Below are 20,661 nucleotides of genomic sequence, written 5' to 3' on the forward strand. Positions count from 1 at the left end.
TTATGCAAAGTATGAGAAATTCAGACCGGTTTTTAAATTCTTATTACTTGGCACTATTGTATGGGAAAGAAGACCAGCATGATAATAGCAGCATCAAGCTTCTGTTAAGGCAGGCCAGGAAGCTCCAGAAACAGTGAAAATTGAAGGAATGTGTATCAGGGAATCAGTGCTAGATGCTTCTGAAGGAAAACAAACCCCTTTTGCTGTGAAACGTCTGGCCTCTGGCTGCCCCTCCCTTTGTATGACACGAGCAGCTGCTCTCTCCTTGTGGGGAACCCTGAGGTTCCTCCCAACTAGGGTGAAAATCATCCTATTTTAAAGACTTAAGGAGAGTTTTGTCACTTCTTAAAACTTGGTCAAACATGCAAAAATGTGAGACTGCTGATATAACACAATTGACAGCCTTCAGCCAGTTTATCATGTCAAAACTAAGATATAGTCAGAGCAACTGATGAAATACCAGGTCCACTAAATTAAATGGAAAATTCACAGTCTAATGAGTTTTAACATGGCAATTTATGTTTGCACAAGAATTACTCCTCTATTTTCTTTCCATATTGGCGTAATATTACAGATTCAAGGTTACTGAAAACAGTGAGTTAGATCTGTTAAAACAACCTAAATCATCTAGAAACTATGAGAATTTAACAGTTAATTCCAATAATTTTTATATTTACACTTGAGGGCCTGAGGGGTTGAACCTTAAGCATCTCTCACATTAATGCTTCTAGAAAAAAACCAAAACTGTGGGCTTTCCTTGAACTGCTTGGTAAACTTTTCTTAAAATCAGATTATCCAACTACCTAGAGCATCAAGGGGAACCCTAAATTTCCTGGTGCTTAGGCTAACACCCTCCAACTTCAATGCCTACTGACATCCATGTAACAGGGGTGGGATGAATTTTCCATGCTTCTAGGTGTGCATCTTCCCAGTGTAAAAACAGGGAGATTCTTCTGTGCATTTGAAAGATTTCAATTTGATATTAGGAAGAAATTCTTTACTGTGAGGGTGATGAGGCACTGGAACAGGTTGCCAGAGAAGTTGGAGATTCCTCATCCCTGGAAGCGTTCCAGGCTGGATAGGGCCTTGAGCAACCTGGTTTAGTGGCAGGGATGGTGGAACTAGATACTCTTTAAGGTCCCTTTTAACCAAAACCACTCTATGAATCTGATTTGAAAGACATTGGTTTTGGGTTGGCTTTACCAGGAAATCACATTATGTAAGGCTTGAAAAACTACTTGGTTATGGGAAGGACTGGGAGCCTTCATTAGGGGAGACTGGCCATGCTGATTTGAAGTGCTTGACAGCAAAAGGAGATTGTTGGCTTTTTGTAATGCATGGTTTGTGTAATGCATATTGCGTAGGAATTAATGCAAAGAAACATTGCAACAGTAACTCGGTGTGAGCGGAACTGTTTCCTCTGCACTGACAGATCCAGGGGAGAAGCTCACCCTTCCTTCCCTGCAGGGCCAAGGCAAGCCCTTAGAAATGAAATTACCTGATTGCACTCATGAATAAACCACTCAGCATTTTAAGCACCAAAATTAAACGCTGAGGGAAAAGGGAAAAAAAAAGTGCAAGCTAAGGCCCATTTCAAATCTGTCTAGATTCGGTGCATATTTTAGCTAAGTTTTCTTCCCAAGCCCGCTGAAGACGAACTGATTTGCCGCCTCTCAGCACACGCCTCTCTCTGGCCGGCCGGCCAGCGCCAGGGCAAAGAACACCCAAAAAATAAAAAGGAAGTCAAAGGAAGCCCCGAGGGCTTCCTCCAGAATAGCTGCACAGCGCCGGGGAGACCGGGGAGGGGCGAGGTGCCCTCAGCCGCCCCGCAGCCGGGATGAGGGGGGAGGCTCGGAGCTGAGGGCGGGCAGCGCCGGCACCGCCGCCGGGCGGGAGCGGGGCGGGGCGGGCAGCGCCGCCTCCTCCTCCCTCCCTCTCCCGCTCCCTCTCCCTTTCCCTCCATCCCTCCCTCGCTGCCGCCGTCCCTCCCTGCCGGCGGGGCGGCCGCACTGGCGCTGAGCGGTTGGGCTGGGCGGACGCGCTGTTTCTGTCTCCGCGGCGCCGCCGATCCGCCGCCGCCATGAGGGAGCAGCTCCGGGGGTAAGGGCGATGCGGGGCGCGGGCGGCAGGTGCCGGCGGGGGCGGGCGGGGGCGCGGCCCGGGGCCATCCCGCGCTCCGCGGCGGCGGCGCCGGCGAGCGGCGTGGCCGGCCGCCGTCTGCGCCGGGCGGGCGGCCGTACCTGTCATCGCTTACACGGGAAATCGCAACTTACCGCCGGGTTTCTTCTGGGAACTTGAAAGGGCGTTTGGTTCGGCGCCTTTTCCCCGTTCCCGAGGCCGTAGTTGAGCGCTAGATGCGCCCCGTTGGCACACGTAGGAGATGGCGGTGTGAGCGGCACGCACGCGTCGCGCTACCTGTGCCGGTACCTCTACCTGTGCCTATACTGGTGCCTGTACCTGTGCCGGTGCCTGTACCTGTACCTGTGCCTATACTGGTGCCTGTACCTGTGCCTATACCGGTGCCTGTACCTGTGCCGGTGCCTGTACCTGTACCCATGCCTGTACCTGTGCCTGTACCTGTGCCGGTGCCTGTACCTGTACCCATGCCTGTACCGGTGCCTGTACCTGTGCCTATACCGGTGCCTGTACCTGTGCCGGTGCCTGTGCCGGTGCCTGTACCTGTGCCCGTGCGGGCTGGCGAGGGCAGAAGCCGCGCCAGGGAACCGCGGCGGTGCCGGCGGGGTGCGATGCGCGGGGCTCGCCTCGTTGCTCCGCAGGTTCCGGGGGTAGCGCGGTGCTGCACGGCGTCACCTGCGCTGAACATCGCCTGTGGGGCAGCTCGGGCCGGGCGTGAACTTCAGCGGAATTCCTGAAAGCGAACCTGCTCGGGGGTGTATGGCTTCTTTCTCCCCCGTAATTTCATGCTTAGAAGTAATCTTTCAAGTTAATAGGTAGAAGAGGCTGGGAGGGGATTCCCTCCGGGCGGTTGCACACTGTAAGTGCTGTATTTCTTGTTGCTATATGGCACCTTATATTGCCTTTTAATAGCTGCTGTAAAACATCTTGCAGCCTGGGACACCGGAGGTGTCTTGCACTGGAGTTGGGCACAGAGGTGGTTTTTGCAGGTGTGTTGTGTGCAGAGCTGGGGAAACGAGGAACCTGGTTATATCAGGGATCTTTGACCTTTTTAGCACTAAAGAATTGTTCAAGGCCATCGCTTGTCTAAGCGTAGATTTGACAAGAGACCCTGCAGTGAAATTGCTTTGGCAGAAGTGGAGAGGAGAGGCTTTGGAAAGCAAATAGATCAGCCGAGAGTGACAAGCCGGGGGGGCAAGGCTCACCCAAACCAAGTCACTGAGCGGGAATCTTTTCCCCTGACAGAGCAGACAAAATAAATGTTTAACATCAACGGGAGAAAAAAAGGGTTACTATTCAGTACTTGACAGCTGATATTTGGCCCTTCTCCTATTTTTCATTTCCAGTATCGGCAAGAAACTTTAATATGTATCGGTGCCTGCCTTCAGCAGTCTGATAAATCTTGCAAAAGCCAATAAAACAGGCTAAAGTCAAATTCCTGCTGAAGAGACGCTGATCCTTGGCTTAAACAGAAGTAATCTCTGCACAGATCAGTAGTCTCTAGATTTACAGATGAAAACAGTAGTTCTTTGTAAAGCACAAAGGAGTGCCACCTTTTTACATTGCTAATACTTTCCATAGCACTAACTTGTTTTAGCTTAGGAATTAATGAAGCACTGTAGAAAGAGAAATATTAAGTCTTTCTTCGCAATCACTGTCATCTTCCGTTGAAAATATTTTTCTCTTAAATGGGAGGTAGTGTCTATTCATAAAAGCTCTTTCAGTTGCATTTAGGTTAGTTTAGTAAAATCCAAACAACTATCATGTTTACTTTGGCTTTTTGACAACGGTCATAAGGTGGTTGGAGTAACATTTGATTCATCATAAAGACAGAAGGTGAGAAGTATTGTAAATCATGTTGTTTGAAACGAGATGAGTTCAGAGCTTTGTACAATACCACTATAATTTTGGCACTTTTTTGTGAGTATATGTGACTATTTATTGCTATGCGATAGAATTTTTTATTCTGTGTACGTCTATGCGTTTGCACATGTTGTTCATGTCGCATTTGCTAATGAAGGGTGTGGGGAGAAGTGCAGCAGAACTGGCTCTGGTATCACTAATGAAGTGAGCTGTAAGAGTTTAAAAAGGACTCTGCAGTTGCAGCCTAAAATTCTGCTCTGGAGCTGAGCAGTGAATACACAGGACCTTTTTTGCTTTTTTTTTTTTTTTAAAGGGGTGAGGGAGAAGAGATGCAATCAAAAACAGTTAAAAGATTTGTGAATGTTACAGCGTGGCTGGTGCAGGAATGTGGGGGGGGATTTGTGCAAGAATTTGGGTGTGGGGGAGCATTGCTTTCAATTCCTCCTGCTGCTGGTGTTGCTCAGAAGTAATATAAAAAGAATGAAGAAAAAATAACTGTATTTTGTCCAGACTGATCAAGTCATAACAAGGAAACTGTAATTCAGCCAGTGTGTCTGTTAGGATATCATCTCTTGATTTCAGGTTTCCAATCCTGTGTGTTGTTGGCTCTGCTGACAGTGATGAGAGACAAATCTCTCTGCTGTTGGCAGAAACAGAGTTCACACAGGCATAGTGTGACAGAATTCCCTACATAAAAATTATCCTTGCTAATATAATATAATCACCCTTTAATGAAGTGGTCCTGTGGTTCCCAAAGGATGTATCAAGTGAAGACTGTGCTTTCATCCCACCAAATTATCAGTGTGTTTAACGTGCCAGTCACACTTGCACCAAGGTGTCACCACTAGCCATTGCTGCTCGTCTTCTTTTCAGGCCTGGTTTTAATTTCCTTTCCACTTTCGCAGCTCAGGTCAGGTGAGAAAGAGGAAAATAAGCCAAGTGAGTGCACTTACATTTTTCTTTGTTTCAGAATGCCTTTGATTTAAAAGCTAGTGATCAATTTAGTTGACCTAAATGTAGAGCCAAATTGAAAGATATATCCTCTGAGCATGTGCAATATTGCAAAACTGCTAGCTGTGTGTGCCAATGTCTTTTTGTGTTGGTGGTTTGTTGGAAAAGCATTTTGAGTACTTATTTCTGCACATACTCTCACTCTGCTTCAGCTGCTGCTAGTCAAGAGGACTCAGACTACACTTTTGACGTCTTCCTGACTTGCAGGCTGTAAAGGGCCTTGTTCACCAGAGTTTGAAACTCTGGCAAACACTTTGCTGCAGATCTATTAAGGATGCTACAGCATTCCCAAGTGTGGTTGAGGCTGCCTGAAACTGCTGAGCTGGCATTTCACTTCAGACGGTGCTCACAATAAGGGCATACACACAAATCCTCCCCCACCGGTCCAACCCCAGAGCTCACAATTAAATGGCCTTTGAAAATGGCAAAGAGGCTTAGGAAGAATAGCCTTGATGGAATCTAACCTTTCCTGGAGCTGCCCTTGTGTGCAGAATAGTTGATAATTTTCCGAGCTGAAGATGTTGAGAGGCGAACGCCTTTTAGCTGGAGCAAAATATCTGCAGCCTTCTTGTGTTCTGCATGTAAAGTACCAGCAAAGTCTGCCCTGGCTCCGTACGGCCACTCAACCTCTAGAGTTGCCTTCCAAGCCTTTGCTTGTTCCTGCAGGAGCACAGAGGGGTGCTGAGGGCTGGCCAGCCCATTGCCAGGGCTGGGAGCTGGGTGGTCCCTGCCAGGGTGGGATCCAGCAGCTGCAGGGCACTCTGCCCCATGGGTGCTCACTGCTGGGGAGCTGCTGGGGCAAGAGTTAGGGGCTCTACTGGCTTGATTTTATGGTCTTACCAAAGGAATATTTCCCCTAAGTTGCAATGAAGTTTCAAATTAAAGCGAAAGGGGAAATGTACCGGCCCTGCAAATTCAGTGTTTGTTACTTGAACATGAAGCAGATTAAATTATTCTTTACAAAATGTGCATTTCCCGTGATAATTAATCTTATACTATGAAAGAAAACCACACCGAGTAGAGGTTTGGGGTTACTGGTATTAAAAATACCTGAAACCAGTTGGAGTCCAGTGTTTCTTTGGCAAAGAGAATTTTATTTACAAGGTCTTACAAAAGCAGTTGTGTACTTTCAGCACTAGTAAATGCTATAAGATTAAACCATACACGCTAAACTCACTGATACGTGGTTGGTCATTATGATAAAAAATAAAAAATTCAGTAAATTTCTCATTGGTATAACTTTGATTTTTTTGTATGGGTTTTTCATACAAAGATGATCCTTTTGTTCTTCTATCCCACACAAGCATGGAATATGTCCATAATCCTACGTATATTCACCTTTACCAGATATCTAATGGCTTTTAAACGTTTTCATGGGAAATCAGTTTCTTGTAACTGTTCACATAAATTCTTTTTGTTGTTTTTGCTGCGTGATTCAGCATACAAACCATGGTACAGTTCATGTTCAAATATACCCCGCTTCTGGGGCTGTCTGCCTGTGGGGAAGCAAGCCAGGCTGGCCAAGCTCATGGCTGGGGAACTATTGATCTGGGACTGACCCTGGGTGCAAACAAACTTCAGCCCCTGGTCTGTAGGTGTGAATGTTTGTAGGGGTCTGCGGCTGTTCACCTGAATCAGGACATTTCTGGCTACGGGGTTTTCTGCCATGAATGCACTTCCATCTTTTCCTTTGGAATGCTGCTATATCAGAAGAGGCTTCTTACAGTTGAGGTTTTAGGAATGAAGCTGTTTCTGTTTTTCTTCAAAAATACGCTCTATACTTGGGTGTGATAAAAGGTTCTGGTGTTGCATTCTCCCTGCAGAACCTGCCCACTCCAAGCAGGATGGGAAATGCAGGAGCTCAGATGCAGGTGGCCCAGATCCACAGGTTTTCACTTGAAGCTACCTAGCTTCTGGGAATAAAAACCAACCAACCAACCAAAAAGAAAAACCCAGACCAGGCTGAGATTTCTGAATACAATTGCATCCATCTCTCTGTGCAGGATTCGTTTTTAACAGAGTTTACTCTGTTAAAACTGGTTTACTCTTGTGGTGTTCTTCTCCATTTTCACTGCCTTCAACCACTGCAGGAATTGAGAAGGGTTGGGAATGCTGAGACAGGGCTTGTTTGAAACCCTGTGCTCAACTAGGGCAGCTCTACAGTTGAGTTTTTTTCTTATGCATAGTGCTTGTGATCCCTTTCATTCTTTCTTGTAGTTACAGAGCAAAATCTGAAAAAATTATATATAGTAAGCTGCTGAACATATAGAGGTTACTGGGGCAGTAAGTATTCACAGGAATCAAATAAATAGCCTGTCTTTTAAGGCCAAAATTAAATCGTACTAAAAAAACCTGGCACAACTTTCTTTTTCCTTGAGTAGATGTGGTATTGAAGTGATACATTGGAAGTTTTACCTCTTCTTAGTCTATAAAGGGTAAACGTGCACTTGGGAACATCAGTGCCTCAAAATGAGAACTTAAGGACTGTTTGTTCTCTGAAACAACCTTCTTGTGTCGATGTTCCAGGGCACAGTGCAGCCCACAGGTGCTGCTGGGTGGTGGTTTGGTCTCCTGGAGATGGAAGCTGTGTGCTCCAGGAGCTCCACAGTGCTGTGGGTCAGGTCATGCTCTTCTGCATATGTTCTCCAGAATGATAATGATGTGTGCATGTTGAAGCCTGTATGTCTGCTTTTAAGTACAGAAATGGCACATGTATTTGCTAGTAATGGTATGCTACATACATGTTCCTTTTCTTTTTTTTAATGGAGACTCACAGTTGTCTCTTAATACAGCTGAATTCTGTTTGCATTGAACGGACTTTATTGGCTACAGGACAGATAAGGAGAATTTTCTTTCAAGCCCTCTATGTTAATGGAAACATAATCATGTTAGCTATGCTGTCATTAAAAAACAAACTCACAAAGTATAACCTTAGGAGACATGAGTTGCTACTACATCCACTAACACTTCATTCTGTTGACTTTCTCACGCTGCCTGTCCTTCGGCAACACGTTGTGTTGCAAAGCTGGAGGCTGCTGACCTCAATGCAGAGACTCTCCAATTTACATTCTGGTCATACTGCAGCATTTCATAACCCTGCTCCAGCTTTTCCGTGGCTTCCCAACAGCTCTGCTGCCTGACACTGCACAGGGACCTCCAGGGGCAGGGAGAGGGCCTGGGAGTCCCAGGAAACAAGCAGAGCAGCCAAGAGTCTTTGCTAGAAGAGATTGTCAGTGTGGGGTGCAACCTTGCCCTGGGAAGCGGTGTAAGCTGCTGGTGGATCAGAAGGCTGTGGCTCAGGGAATTTATCACAAGTGTCTGAACTGAAAGGAAGGATTGGACCCACTGCATTGGGTGGTTCTTACTACTACATGGGAAAGGGTTGAGAGAGCATGTAGGGGAAAGGATGTCAAATACAGATCTCAGTGTCTGCTCAGAGTTTCCAGAAACTCTTTAAGAACTAAGCCCTCTGAAATGTCTGTCCTCTAGTTTGGAGCAACTGGAGAATGACCGGTACAAAGCAATGAGTTCTTAAGAATTGATGGCTTGCAAATTCCTCAGAACATTGACATACTTGCTGTCTTTTTAATTAGCACTAATTAAATTTTAATTTTATTTCGTGAGTCCTTGCCTGAATAAAGCACTCCAGGTTAATGCCTCTCATTGAAGGAAGACACGCCTGGCACTGCTGAGCCCCCTGCCAGGGCAGCCCAGGCAGTGGGCACAGATCTGGCACCGTGCTCTGATGTGCAGCCTGCATCTCTGCTGTGAGATGGAGAGACAAATTCTCTTTACTAACTTTCATGTTTTGTGTTGTAGCCATGAGACGCAAACGACCTGCTGGGATCATCCCAAGATGACTGAGCTTTACCAGTCATTAGGTAAGGCATATCTACCAGATGTTTGGTGCTTTTATTTTATTTTTTTTCTTTCAACTGAATGATTTGCTAAGGCAAAGGTTTCCAGAGGAAGCAAATCAAAATTAAGTGAAAGAGAGAGGCTGAGCTTTTACTGATGTTAAAATTTTCTGCAAGGGAAATACAAAAGGCACACATTTCAAACATGCAGTAGAAAAGAAATTTATTTCATTTAGCACATTTGGAATGTACACTGGGTTTATAAAGTAATTTGGGTGTATTGTTACAATCTTTTTGCTGAAAGACTGGAACAGAAGTTAGAAAAAAATAATCCTGAATCTTTTCACTGTCTAATCTGCTTTACAAAAGGCACATGAAAAAATCAAACCAAGCTGCTGTTAATGTTGACTTTTGGATGGTGGGAAGCCAGTTGAAGCAATTTGCCAAACTGTGTTACCACTGCTTTATTTTTAAAGCACTTTCAATACTTAGAAGGCATAGCAGCTGTCATGATGTCATTTTGAATACCCAAATTGCATGCTTATTATGACTTCAGATGTGCCTCTCTGGTGGAGGGGTTTTTTTTTTCATTTTTTAGCAGCTTTGGAATTTATTAACAGAAGCACATCTACAAGATAAAATAGGTTAATCTATGCTCTAGTGTAGGCTGCTTGGCAGGCCATTTAATAGCTAACTCTTTGATTTTAATGGTTGTGTTAATAAATAATAGAGGGTATAATAAAAATTAAGCTTTTTTGCTGAAAGAAATATCAGTAAATATGCTGCATTCATAAGGAGGTTACATTTGTACAGCACATAAACCAGCTTGAGCATTAGGACTGTCAGATCTAGCATTCTGTGCAGGCTTATTTGCCATGGTGAAAAATAGCTTAAATTACCACCTGCTAAACTCTAGTTTAGCTGCTGAAAACAGTCTAATTATGCCAGTGTAATCTATTTCAAGCAAACTCAGGTATCTCTATGGTGCTCTACAGTTCAAGCATGCTAAAAATATTTTAGAAAAGTGATATAAAATGAAACGACGCAGTGTGAAGATTTTTTTTTTTTCCTTATAGTATTAGCAGTGTGGCAGCAGTTGGTTTAAAAATTAACCAGAATGCAGCTTTGTATGCCAAAAAGGGATATAAAATGTGTAAGTTCAGGCTAACCAAATGCAAAAGCAGACAAGTAGGGACTTGACATTTAATTACAACATATTGCCCCATGTGTCTCCTTCATATTTCTGCTCTTAAAGTGAGTGATTTAAAAGTTTCAGGACAAATGGTAATTGCACTTGCAGACATCCCTTTAATACAGGTAGGTCTTCAAATAGTTGCCTGTTAATTGAACTGCACTCTGACTCCTCAGCTGCCTTTGATCCACAGATTGCGTGGTATTGCTGATACTGTTGTTGGTCGGACCTAAAGTCCTGTTGCAACTGCTTTTCTTCTGCTAGTTCCCTGTTTCAGCCACAGTACTCTTAAATACCAAGAAGTGAAAAGGTAATAAGGGAGAAAAGTGTCCTGATAGATTCAGGTCAGCAGTTCAGAAGATGTGTGACTGCTGAAGTCAGTTTGCATTTAGTTTAACTGAATTTTATCACTGTGAGTATCACCCAAATGTCAGAAGTTTAAGACAAGCCTTATTTTTACTGCACAAAGAAGGAACGTGTTCAGGCAGATTTTGTTTCTTACTTACTTGTGAACTTCCTTTTTCTCCTGCTGCTTTTCTTTTCAGGAGCATTAAATCTCCAAAAAGCAGTCCTCTACCTGGACTGTTCTGTTTATTTTAGAACTGAGACCAAACAGTCATTAGTGTGAAAGCAATGCTGATTTTAGAAAAGTATGCATAACACGTATTTTTATGAGTAAACGGAGGTGTTCATATGTATGTACAAAAGAGACTAGACAAGGTGACTCTTTGTGTCCTGCCACATGGGTGAAGCTTTGATGAAAGTGCTCCTGAATAACCTACAGATTTATTTTATTTTTGAACTGAGTGTAATCACCATTGCCTAACTCTCACACAAACTGCATAATACAAGTATAACCCGTTTAGTCTTGAACAGAACCCTTGATGTATTTTCAGTGCTTTGCTTTGCCTCGGGTCAAAATGGTAATAATGGGATGTTTGAAGTCTTTTCAGACTGTTCAGTAATATATTATCTGAGAAGATGTTATTAAAGTCGATTTTCTATTGCATACTCATTATATCTTATTATTTTACCCTCCATTAGGATCCCAATTTTGTTTCTAATTCATATAAAGAAGCTAGTAAAGAGCTTAGTATGTATGCCTTTTTAAAAATCTGGTAGAAAGCATGAATTTGGCAAGCATGTATATGCAATAAAGTGGGACCGAGTACATCAATGCTCTCAAGAATTTTCATTTCCATTTTCCAACTTCTACACTTATCCAGTATGGAATAATTGTGCTGTGTGATGTAACTCTCTATACATGTAGAGAGTTACATCACATCTATCTCTGTACTGTACATGCCAGTACATCATCATTTGCTACAGGATGATTATGTCTGATTTAAATTCTTACAAATTACTGAAAGCTTAATTTTTTAAGTGAACGAGGAAGGTGAATCCTGACACAAGGTAACATTTCTTACCTGCCTCTGAGATGCAAGAGACACTTCTCCAAGAAAGAAGAGTAATATTAATCTTCACATATCCAATTCACACACCTCCAAATTGTTGCATTACATTTTGCTAAAATAGGTGAATTTCAAGTGAGACTTATTGGTTCATTTTTCTATCTTTGGAGGTCTGGGTATTAATAAAAATGAAGCTAAATTACTTGGGAGCATTATTATACTAAAAGAAGGTATGTGCTGTGCACAGTCCTGTAACCTCGTCAGTTGGGACTGCATCAGAGACAGGAGGAAGAATCTACAGGAAGAAATGATACAATAATCTGCCTATAAAGGAAGTATTCTCAAATTCTCTCGGAGCTCCTTTAGTAAAACATAGCTGGTTATAAAGATGCTTGTTAAATACTTGATTGAAATTATATTTGTGTATCAAAAATTTCCAACTTGTGGTTCTCTCTAACAGAGATTTTCCTTTTAGGACACTTAAGGTGCTTGTTCCTTCCCGACTGCTCTTTATTATTTAAACAATGTAGCATTTTATCAGTGTTAATGAAAAATTTACTCAAGTTGAGCAATTTTTACTCTTAACTTATGGCTACTTAAAGGTACATAATAATCTGTCTATAATTAGTGATTTAATTGTTTAATGTTTAATTGAAATGGCAGCAGGAATTAAATGTTGGTATAGATTAAATGAAAAAGAATCATGTAAGTTAAAAACATAAAGAAATAAATGCTGAAATAGGAAAGGTAGTAAAAATCATTATACGTGAGCTTCAAAGGATCAGTAGCTGACATCCCTGGTTTGTATTTACACCATTATGAACCACTCCTGTTTTCTTCTAGCTTCCTCCTGAAAGTCTTCAAAGGATCAAGAACTGCTCCAGCTGCTTTTCTTTCCAAAATTAGTTCCTCTGCAGCAGATCTGCTCTTTTTACACTGTTCTTTTACACCCCCTTACAAATTTTTTCATCCTTCATGATGGCTCCAGGGCATCACTGAAAAGGGAATTTGTGTTGTTTCTCTGTCTTGGAGACCACGGACCTTTGCATGGGGGCAGAGACAAAAGGAAGAGGAATCACAAAGTGGTCTGAGTTTGCTCAATTTTTTCAGATTATCTTCTGAGAGTGAACATTTAATGTCAGACAGTTTAGCTCCGAATAGCAGTATTTTGCCTTTAAGCTGAGAATGACTCCAGCCTTTGCTATGATGGCCCAGGAGGACTTGGCTTGTCATGCCATACTGTTAGTGTCCCCTCCTCCAGCCTTCCTGTGTCATGTCATGTCAGTACAAGTGTCCTCAAGGTGCATTAGTGTCACCATGAACAGTAATTGCAGTAGCAGGATGCAGTCAGAAATGTTGTTTATCATTCCTAATTCACCAAGGCAAGGCAAGAGGGTGAAAACCAGCCTCATTCTTGCAGGCTGCAGTGCACTGGTGACAGTTCTCCATTTAATTTAGAGGATGGGGGGTAGTTCTCTATGGATTACATGAAAGAAATGTCAGAATTGCTTAACACAAGGTGGGAGAATGCTGGAAGGCACCTCTGAGCTTTCAGCAGCAGCTGCTGTGTTGGTCCTGTGGCTGGCTTCTCTTGTGAGCTTCTCACTCCCAGTGACCAAGGCTGACCAGCTTCATCCTCTTTGGTTTGTGTATCTTGATTTGTCCTTCTGAAATGCTGCCTGAAGAGGCTGAACTGCCATTACAGTTTGTATTAGCAACCACTAAATCATGTATTTATTATGAAGTTTTATTCATATGCAGCTGTTTTCCATGTTTGCACCAGTAAGACCCGTGCCTAGTGCACACATCAGACATTTGAGTTCTACTGCAATCCAGTGAGATTTTCCATATGGCCTCTCTTTAAAGGTTGATTATTCACTCATGTCCTTTTCAAGCCCATTTCAAAAAATCAGATTGCTTGGGTTCAGTCAGCCTTGGCCAGTAGTTAGTGTAGAGGAAGCCATCTTTCTGTGTGATTGAGCCCTGTGCAGCACACACCTAACAGACAGTAAACATAACTGTGGCAGAGAGGTAGAACTTAGGGGTAGCAGTTAACCTGGCATCCCTTGAAAATGAAAGCACAGGTGTATTAGCATCAAGGAGGCTCTTCTAGAGAGAATGAAGGGCTGTTCTGTTACAGAATATTGCCAGCATGGGGACATTTGGCTTAAGGTAACTGCACTCTTTGTTTGCAAATGGACACCTTTTATTATTATTTTCTGAAGTTCTTTGTAGCTTATTTATTTTAGGATTGTCTTCTTCTATGATTGCTTCTCACCAGAGCACATAAAAGGTTTCTGAACTGTCTGACCACAAACTCCACTCATGTCTCAATCCCATAATGGGATGAACCAGGTGTACATCAAATCCTTTCTTGCATTTTTGTGTTTGCAGGCTGTAGAAAAGACACTCCATTCTAAAACTCCCAAAGGTCATGTCATCTGGTCTGATGACAGGGATGCTGGCACATGCTGTGGTGTTCAGCCACTGGGTCTAGATGCAGTCAGTAGTATTGTGGTGCCCTGGGTACCTCCCACTTGTTAATTTGCAGAGACACTGTTGGCTTTTCACTCAGGTGGACAGGCCTAGTACAACGTGAAGAGTGGTTAAGCTGTACATGAAATAACAGTTTACTGTTATTTATTACCAAAATAGTGTAGATGATAGCATTAGTTATTGTTATAATAAAAGTCAATGGCTGAGACTCAGCTGATATTAAGCAGTGTTACTTGATTAATTTCTTTCCTTTGTGCATTTGTGTCATTTGCATTTTAAAGCTGCAATTCCAGAAGAGGCAATATATGTCACTGTAGGGCACCATTACAAGAATAATTTACAAGTTTTGGGCAGCAGGAGGAAACCCAGCATTCTCACCAGCCAGACAGAGAATATCAGCTGTATTGAAACAATGTGAGCTGAACCTTCTTGGAAAGGCAAGAGTGCTGCTGATGTCTGATGAGACATGGAAAATTCAGTGGCTGTAGAGGAATTGCTGTCTATTCAGGGCTGTCCAGTATAGAGTTTTTAACATCTGTCAGGAAGGCATTGTAATTCCCAAAATAGGTTATCCCCAGGCAGTGTATTTATGAGCAGTCTATGAGCATGACACAAGCTGTGGCTGAGTAAGGCATTCAGGTTTCTGGGTATATCACTACAGGTTCACATTCTCTGTCCTTGCACTTGAGATTAAATACCCTCAGAACCCTGTAAATCTTTTAAAATGAAGATGAGGATTTGACCTGATGACATCTTAACTCTTTAAAAGAGTTAAGTTGTTAATTTGAGGTTAATACCACCTGAAGCATGTAAGCTGCTCATTTCACTTAGATGATGTCCAGACACTGAGATAATTGCTGTCCATAGGACCAAGGGAAGGGTGTGTGTTTTGTCCTCATTAACTAAAAAAGCAATTATAATAATATTCACAATAATATAAACAAGAAACACCTTTTAAAAGAAAGGAAGAAAGGCAGTTTCCTGGTAAAAGGAGTTTATGAGATGCCTTCAGATTACATTGGGAGAGAGATAAATGGCATGAACAGCCTTTGGTGGGAAGTAGCCTGGCCCACCCCAGTGCTTTTAAACACAGTGGGATGACTCTGTCATGCAGGATAGAAATAGAAATTCAAATAGAAATCGAAATTCAAATAGGAAAATAGAAATAGAAATTCAAATAGAAATCGTCACTCCCAGTCACTCAGCACTCTCAGCAGATGCAGCAGCTCTAGGAGGGACTTATTTAAATCCTGTTGTCTGACTTACAGATGTGACTCCTTAACAGTAAAAACAAATACCCCCTCATGGTAGGTGTTAAACCTGTTCTTAAATAGGCTATTTTAGAAAACTTACTGATTTTAGTTTTTGTATTGCTTTTAGTTATTTTATAAGCTATTTTAGGCAGTAAAAGCTCCAGAATACGAGAATATGTTTTCCCTCTTAATATAGTACTCATATCCCAGTGTAAAATCCAGAATTTAGCAAGAGAGGATTTAAAAAAAAAAACCCAAATTGCAAGATTTTATTTGACTACGGATCTGTGTCATTAGTCAGTGAGACATTCCAGCAGGTGGTTTGAATCACTGACCACTTCTCAGATGAGTGGGTTTTTTTGCTTGATTATGCACTAGCAAAAGGATCTACTGCATGTAATTGCAGGTATTTCTAGAATACTGTAGAAATAAAACATAGCCCTTATGTTTTGAGATTTCTCTCAGCATGCAGAATTATGCAGAAAATGTTAGGATTTAATTATCTTATCTTTCCACAGTATTTCTGATTTGAGTTACTCCTATCAGCACTCTGAGCTGAAGTACCCTTCATTAGAGCTGCATTTGTAATAAAAGCACTGATTCTTGTTCACTGTTATCTTGTTATTAGAGAGAGAAAGACATATATTCACTTGAACAGAGGGGTCGTCCATGGCTGAGTGGTGGGAAAGTCATGATTTCTCTTTGCTCTGAGATGTAAATATGTCACCAAATACTCCCTCATGGTCCTTTCTTTTGTTGGTTCCTTTCCAGGGGCCAAGTGACCTCTTCACTTCATCGTTTCAGACCTTAAACAGATTATGCTCTTGGGCATTTACATTGTTTACAGCTTGAAAGTTGCTTTCTGAGCAAGAAGAGGGAGTATTGTTGACAACTTGAAAAAGTTTCACTATACAGCAAGAGCTTTCCAGCCCTCTGACCACTTGGTTCAGAGGATGAGGTGGTACATACTTTCTAGGAGTGGGAGGAAAGGGCTGGAGGAATACTTGTTGGTGCACTGAACTCCTCAACCTGCTCTGAAATGATAAAAGCTTTGGAAGCAGGGCTTAATGGGTTCTAATTCTTTCAGTGGGCTGTGTCGGGGGGGAGAAAGCAACATTTTTTTTTTTCCGTTAGGATCCAGGAAGGAAAAAAGCAAAAACAATTTCCCAAAACAGGGAGGTAAGAATTACTGGTGTTCCCATAGGCTTCTGGAAGGTTGCTGCTGCTTGAGCCCCTTTCCTCCCTCCTTGGCCTGTTCCCAGCAGGATCAGCTGGGGTGTGAGCTGGCCGTGTGTCTGTGCTCCTCACTCGAGGTCCCCCCACTCCATGTCAGGGGTGGCTTTACGTGCAGCACTCCCCAGCCCTGGGCCAAGACTCATTCCCTGGCAGTCTTGAGTTCTGTGGTTCATTTAAATGGGGTCTCATGCAGCAAGCCAAATGTTTTGAACCCAGTTAGGAGGGGCCTGGGCTCCTTCTGTTGCTGTCCTGAGCCACACAACACGTTTGTTCCAGCCGTAGCCCCAGGGGAGGAGAGGCACCACTGACAGTTTCATAGGCACAGGGAGAGGAAGAGTGAAATCACTAAGATCCAGTGATCTTAAGTGACTGTCACCATTTGGTGAGACAGCTGTCCATCAGAAGTGTGGAGATGGTGGCATAAGGAAGACAGAGGTGAGCAGTTGGCCCAGGGACAGTATCTGGGTGCAGGCTAATCCTGGTGACAGCAGTGACGGTTGCGGTGGCCGTGGCAGTGTGATGGCTCAGCCTTGGCTTGCAGAGCCAAATGAGCAGTGGTGCTGCTGCTTTTCCAAAACCTGAGATCAGGGCTCCAAAATGAGCACCTGGCATTGCTGCTTCATCATTTAGAGCAGATGCTTCTTGGCAGCAGTGTTGTTAAGGGTGATGATAAATTCAGTGTGTATTACATATACAGGAAAATAGATGTAAACTGTGGCACTTCCAGGATTAAATGTCTGCATGGATTGTATTTTCTGCCTTGATCGAGGCCTGAAATATGCATACATATTTACTCACATTTCTGAAAATGTAAGTGATAAATAGATATGCTTCTTTCAGAACACTCAGGGAGAATTTAAGAAAGGCTTCTTCGTTTTGTCAAATGCTAGCCATAATATTCTTTTACAGAATACAAATACAGATTTGCAGCAAGGGTACAAAATGTAATTGAATTCATGGTGTGTTTGTGAGAGACTGCTTTATTAATTTCCATTTAAGACAAATTAAGTCTCTTTATTTAACTCAATGTATTCTACACCACATAAAGGGCCTGTCAGGATGATGATGAGAGACAGAGCTGGCAGGAACAATACATAGAAGTGCCCATTAAAAAGGTGTATGCAACTGTGCAAAGAAAAATAAATTATATACAAAGCTGAAACTTCCTTTTCTGCTCTAAGACATGTTTCAGAAATGTTCCACAGCTTTTATTAAGGTATTCAAAACTACTGAATTATCATGCCTCATATTATTCATTCAGAACAGCTTAATTAAAATTAATGTAATTGAGACTATATTCCCTCTGCTACCTATACCTGTACAGCATTATAAATGATGTTGGGATAGTTATACCCAAGCTACCACATTTCAAACAGCTTTACAGCACCTTAGCTCATATGCCAACAAGGAAATGTTTTGTCTATCCCTGTTTTTCATCATATTCTTTCTCTAAGAGTCTGTCAGGTTAGAGGAAGCTTATTGAGCTAAAGGGACCTTTATTTTGAGCCACTGCATTTTTACCTCTAATGTTCTTTTTATATTTACATTGTTGTTTACATTTTCTAAACACTTTCCCATCAGTAATTCCTTAGGCTCCGTGGGTTTCACCAGTAAATGAAATGCATTCAGCAGTGTTGTCAGGTGCTGAAACTGGCTGGCACAAGCAGTGTGTTTCTGTTCTGGAAAACCCTTAAGTTGCAATATGCCAAGTAATCTCTTGGGAGTGATCCTTAGGCTGCACAGGAGTGTGTGTGCCCAGGAATTAGTTGGGTAGGTGGCAGGGCCAAGAGCGTGCACTGTTGTTCAGTGGTGGGTGGCTGCCCTGTAGTGTACGAGTGTGTCCCCTGCCACTCCTCAGTTCCCAGTGCAGCTGCTGGCAGTGCCCCTGCGACCAGCTTCTGTGCTCTGCTCTGGTGTGTCTTTGTCCCCACGGTGGCCAGGAGGTTTTGCAAGCCATGGTTAAAGTATTCAGTGAGGACTTGTGCTGATCTCCTTATTTTGTTAAATGTATGAGGACAGCTTAGCAAAAGTTGAGCCAGACAGTGTCTCCCCACCTGGGTGCCATTCCCTGTCACGCTGCCAGAGCCACTGGCTCCCTGCCATTTTGCAGGTGGGGACCTGGAAACTCACCTGTCTGGGTGAGCTGGCTTCTCTCCAGAAAGGCTCTACATCTTTGGGCATGGCTGGGGCCTGCTTAGGTGGAAAGCACAGAAGTTTAATTGGATATTTTTAATAAGTTTTCTGTTTTAGCAGTAGCTGAGAGTCACTTGTTTTTTCCTGGGCATAAGTTTTCCCTTGGGGCTGCCTGCACACAGCCTGGCTGGTGCACAAGGTGAGCAAGGAAGAGTTTCAGGGGCTTATCTCCCTCAGAGTGCCTTCGGTGTGAAAAGCGCTGCAGTATTTCCAGACACACTGCTGCAGTCACTGATGTTGTCCTTTCAAGTTTTTTTTAGTTCAGTGGCTTTGAACAAAAGGAAGTAACACTTTAGGACTTAGTGGGGTTTTTTGGATGGTTGGTTGTCAAGATTTGAGGTCTTTAACTCAGTGAAATTTCTAACAATTTTTTTTTTCCACCTCTGCTCTTTTAACCAACAGGTATAGTCTTGTAGTTCAACATAACAACGTATTCATGAGTCTGGTTATTTCTGGTATGTGAAGCTGATCTTTTGTTCTGATCTTGCCTCCCTACAGCTGACCTGAACAACGTCAGGTTCTCGGCGTACAGGACTGCCATGAAACTCCGCAGGCTGCAGAAAGCCCTGTGCTGTAAGTACCTGCCTGTGCCTCACCCTCTGCCAGGAAGGCTCCATCACCAACAAGTTTATTCACAGATAGCAGAGGTAGAAAAACACTCCCACACGTACCCCCAGCTCTGCCTGGTACATGGAGACCTCTCACCTGAAGGGCCTCCTGCTGCCACCGGTTTGCATGGTCATTCCAAAGCCAGAGTGCTGGGTGGTCTGCAGGTCTGTGCCTTGTAAGGCAGAGCAGCAGTTCAGGAATAGAACTGAACATACCATACATATTTCTTGTCTTTACACTCTTTAGCCAGGTATTTTCACTGTGCCATGTCACTGTGCCATGTCACTCACTGTGCCATGCCACAGCTTTGCAGCTGAAAGAAACACAGTTGTGGTGTGTTGGGAGCAGTGAGAGCTCAGCTGAAATAATGCTTCAGAGCTGAAGTTGCTAATGGTTTGTTAAGTTAAATCTTGAACCCTGAGGGGTTATTGCCTTTAAATGAGATCATCTCAATAAACATTTAGCTTCATTTTTTCCCCAGCTTTCAGTTGTGTTGAAAAGTCTCTCATCAGCTGTTACATTAGTGATGTGCATGTTCGAACATTTTAATTCTCCCAACTGCTGTATATTATTCTACTTTTCACTAGAATTACATTTCCTTTTCAGCTTATTGTAACCTGATAGCCAAATAATTCGCTGAGAGTTTTCTTGATAGGCCAGTCAGTTGCCAAAGCAAGCAGTTTATTAGGCAGTCCAATTGGGAGGATTATTAAAATATTTTAACATTCACTGTTTGGCATTTAATTACAGGGTTAAATTTCTGACACAGTTGCAAATGTCTCAACTGTTGATTTATCTCAAGTTGGATTTGTGCTCACATGCTTTCTGGAACTGTGTCAAACCTCGGTATTTTTGAGCATGTTTACTTTTAGGCTTATAAGCATGGGTGAATTCTGCTAAAGTGTGCAGACTTGATGTCTGAATGTATAAAAAATAGGGGGAAAAAAAGGAAAAAATAAACAATAAGTGAGAAGTCTTGTAACATAATGAAAGATTTCAACATGAATTCAGTGACAAAGAAGGACTTATGATTAGAAATATAAACATCTTTCCATGGTACAGCACTTCTGCCACACTCACTGTGGAAATGTGGTATAAAGAAACTGGAGTGATATGCAGTGAGAAGTATTCATAATCACTGCAGCACTGAAGGAAACAATTTTTGGAAGTAACTAACTGGCAGTGCATAAGTGTAACTTGTAACAGGTTTTTATGACTGAAAGTGCAAAACTTTGCATCCCATTTTATCTGTATTAGAATCATAGAATATTCTGAGTTGGAGGGAACTCACAAGTATGATCCAACTCCAGCTCCTGGCAGGATGCCCCAGCAGTCACACCATGTGCCTGAGGGCACTGTCCAGACACTTCTTGAGCTCTGTCAGGCTTGGTGCTGTGACCACT

General features: G+C 42.8%; 1 protein-coding gene across 16 annotated transcripts in view; it reads left to right on the forward strand.

Moving 5' to 3' along the window:
• Positions 1–20,661, forward strand: part of DMD (dystrophin) — a 1,046,004-nt gene that overhangs the window by 956,708 nt on the left and 68,635 nt on the right. For 12 of the 16 annotated variants that reach the window (XM_077171917.1, XM_077171927.1, XM_077171925.1 and 9 more), the window contains 2 exons: positions 8,830–8,891; positions 19,148–19,222. In XM_077171917.1, the coding sequence (XP_077028032.1) occupies positions 8,830–8,891; positions 19,148–19,222 (137 nt within the window). Of the gene's footprint in view, positions 1–1,932; positions 2,101–8,829; positions 8,892–19,147; positions 19,223–20,661 lie in introns of those variants that run through there. The other 4 variants (XM_077172000.1, XM_054652957.2, XM_054652966.2 and 1 more) reach the window with 2 other exon arrangements.

Source organism: Agelaius phoeniceus, chromosome 2 (assembly GCF_051311805.1).
Source record: "Agelaius phoeniceus isolate bAgePho1 chromosome 2, bAgePho1.hap1, whole genome shotgun sequence".
NCBI lineage: Eukaryota > Metazoa > Chordata > Aves > Passeriformes > Icteridae > Agelaius > Agelaius phoeniceus.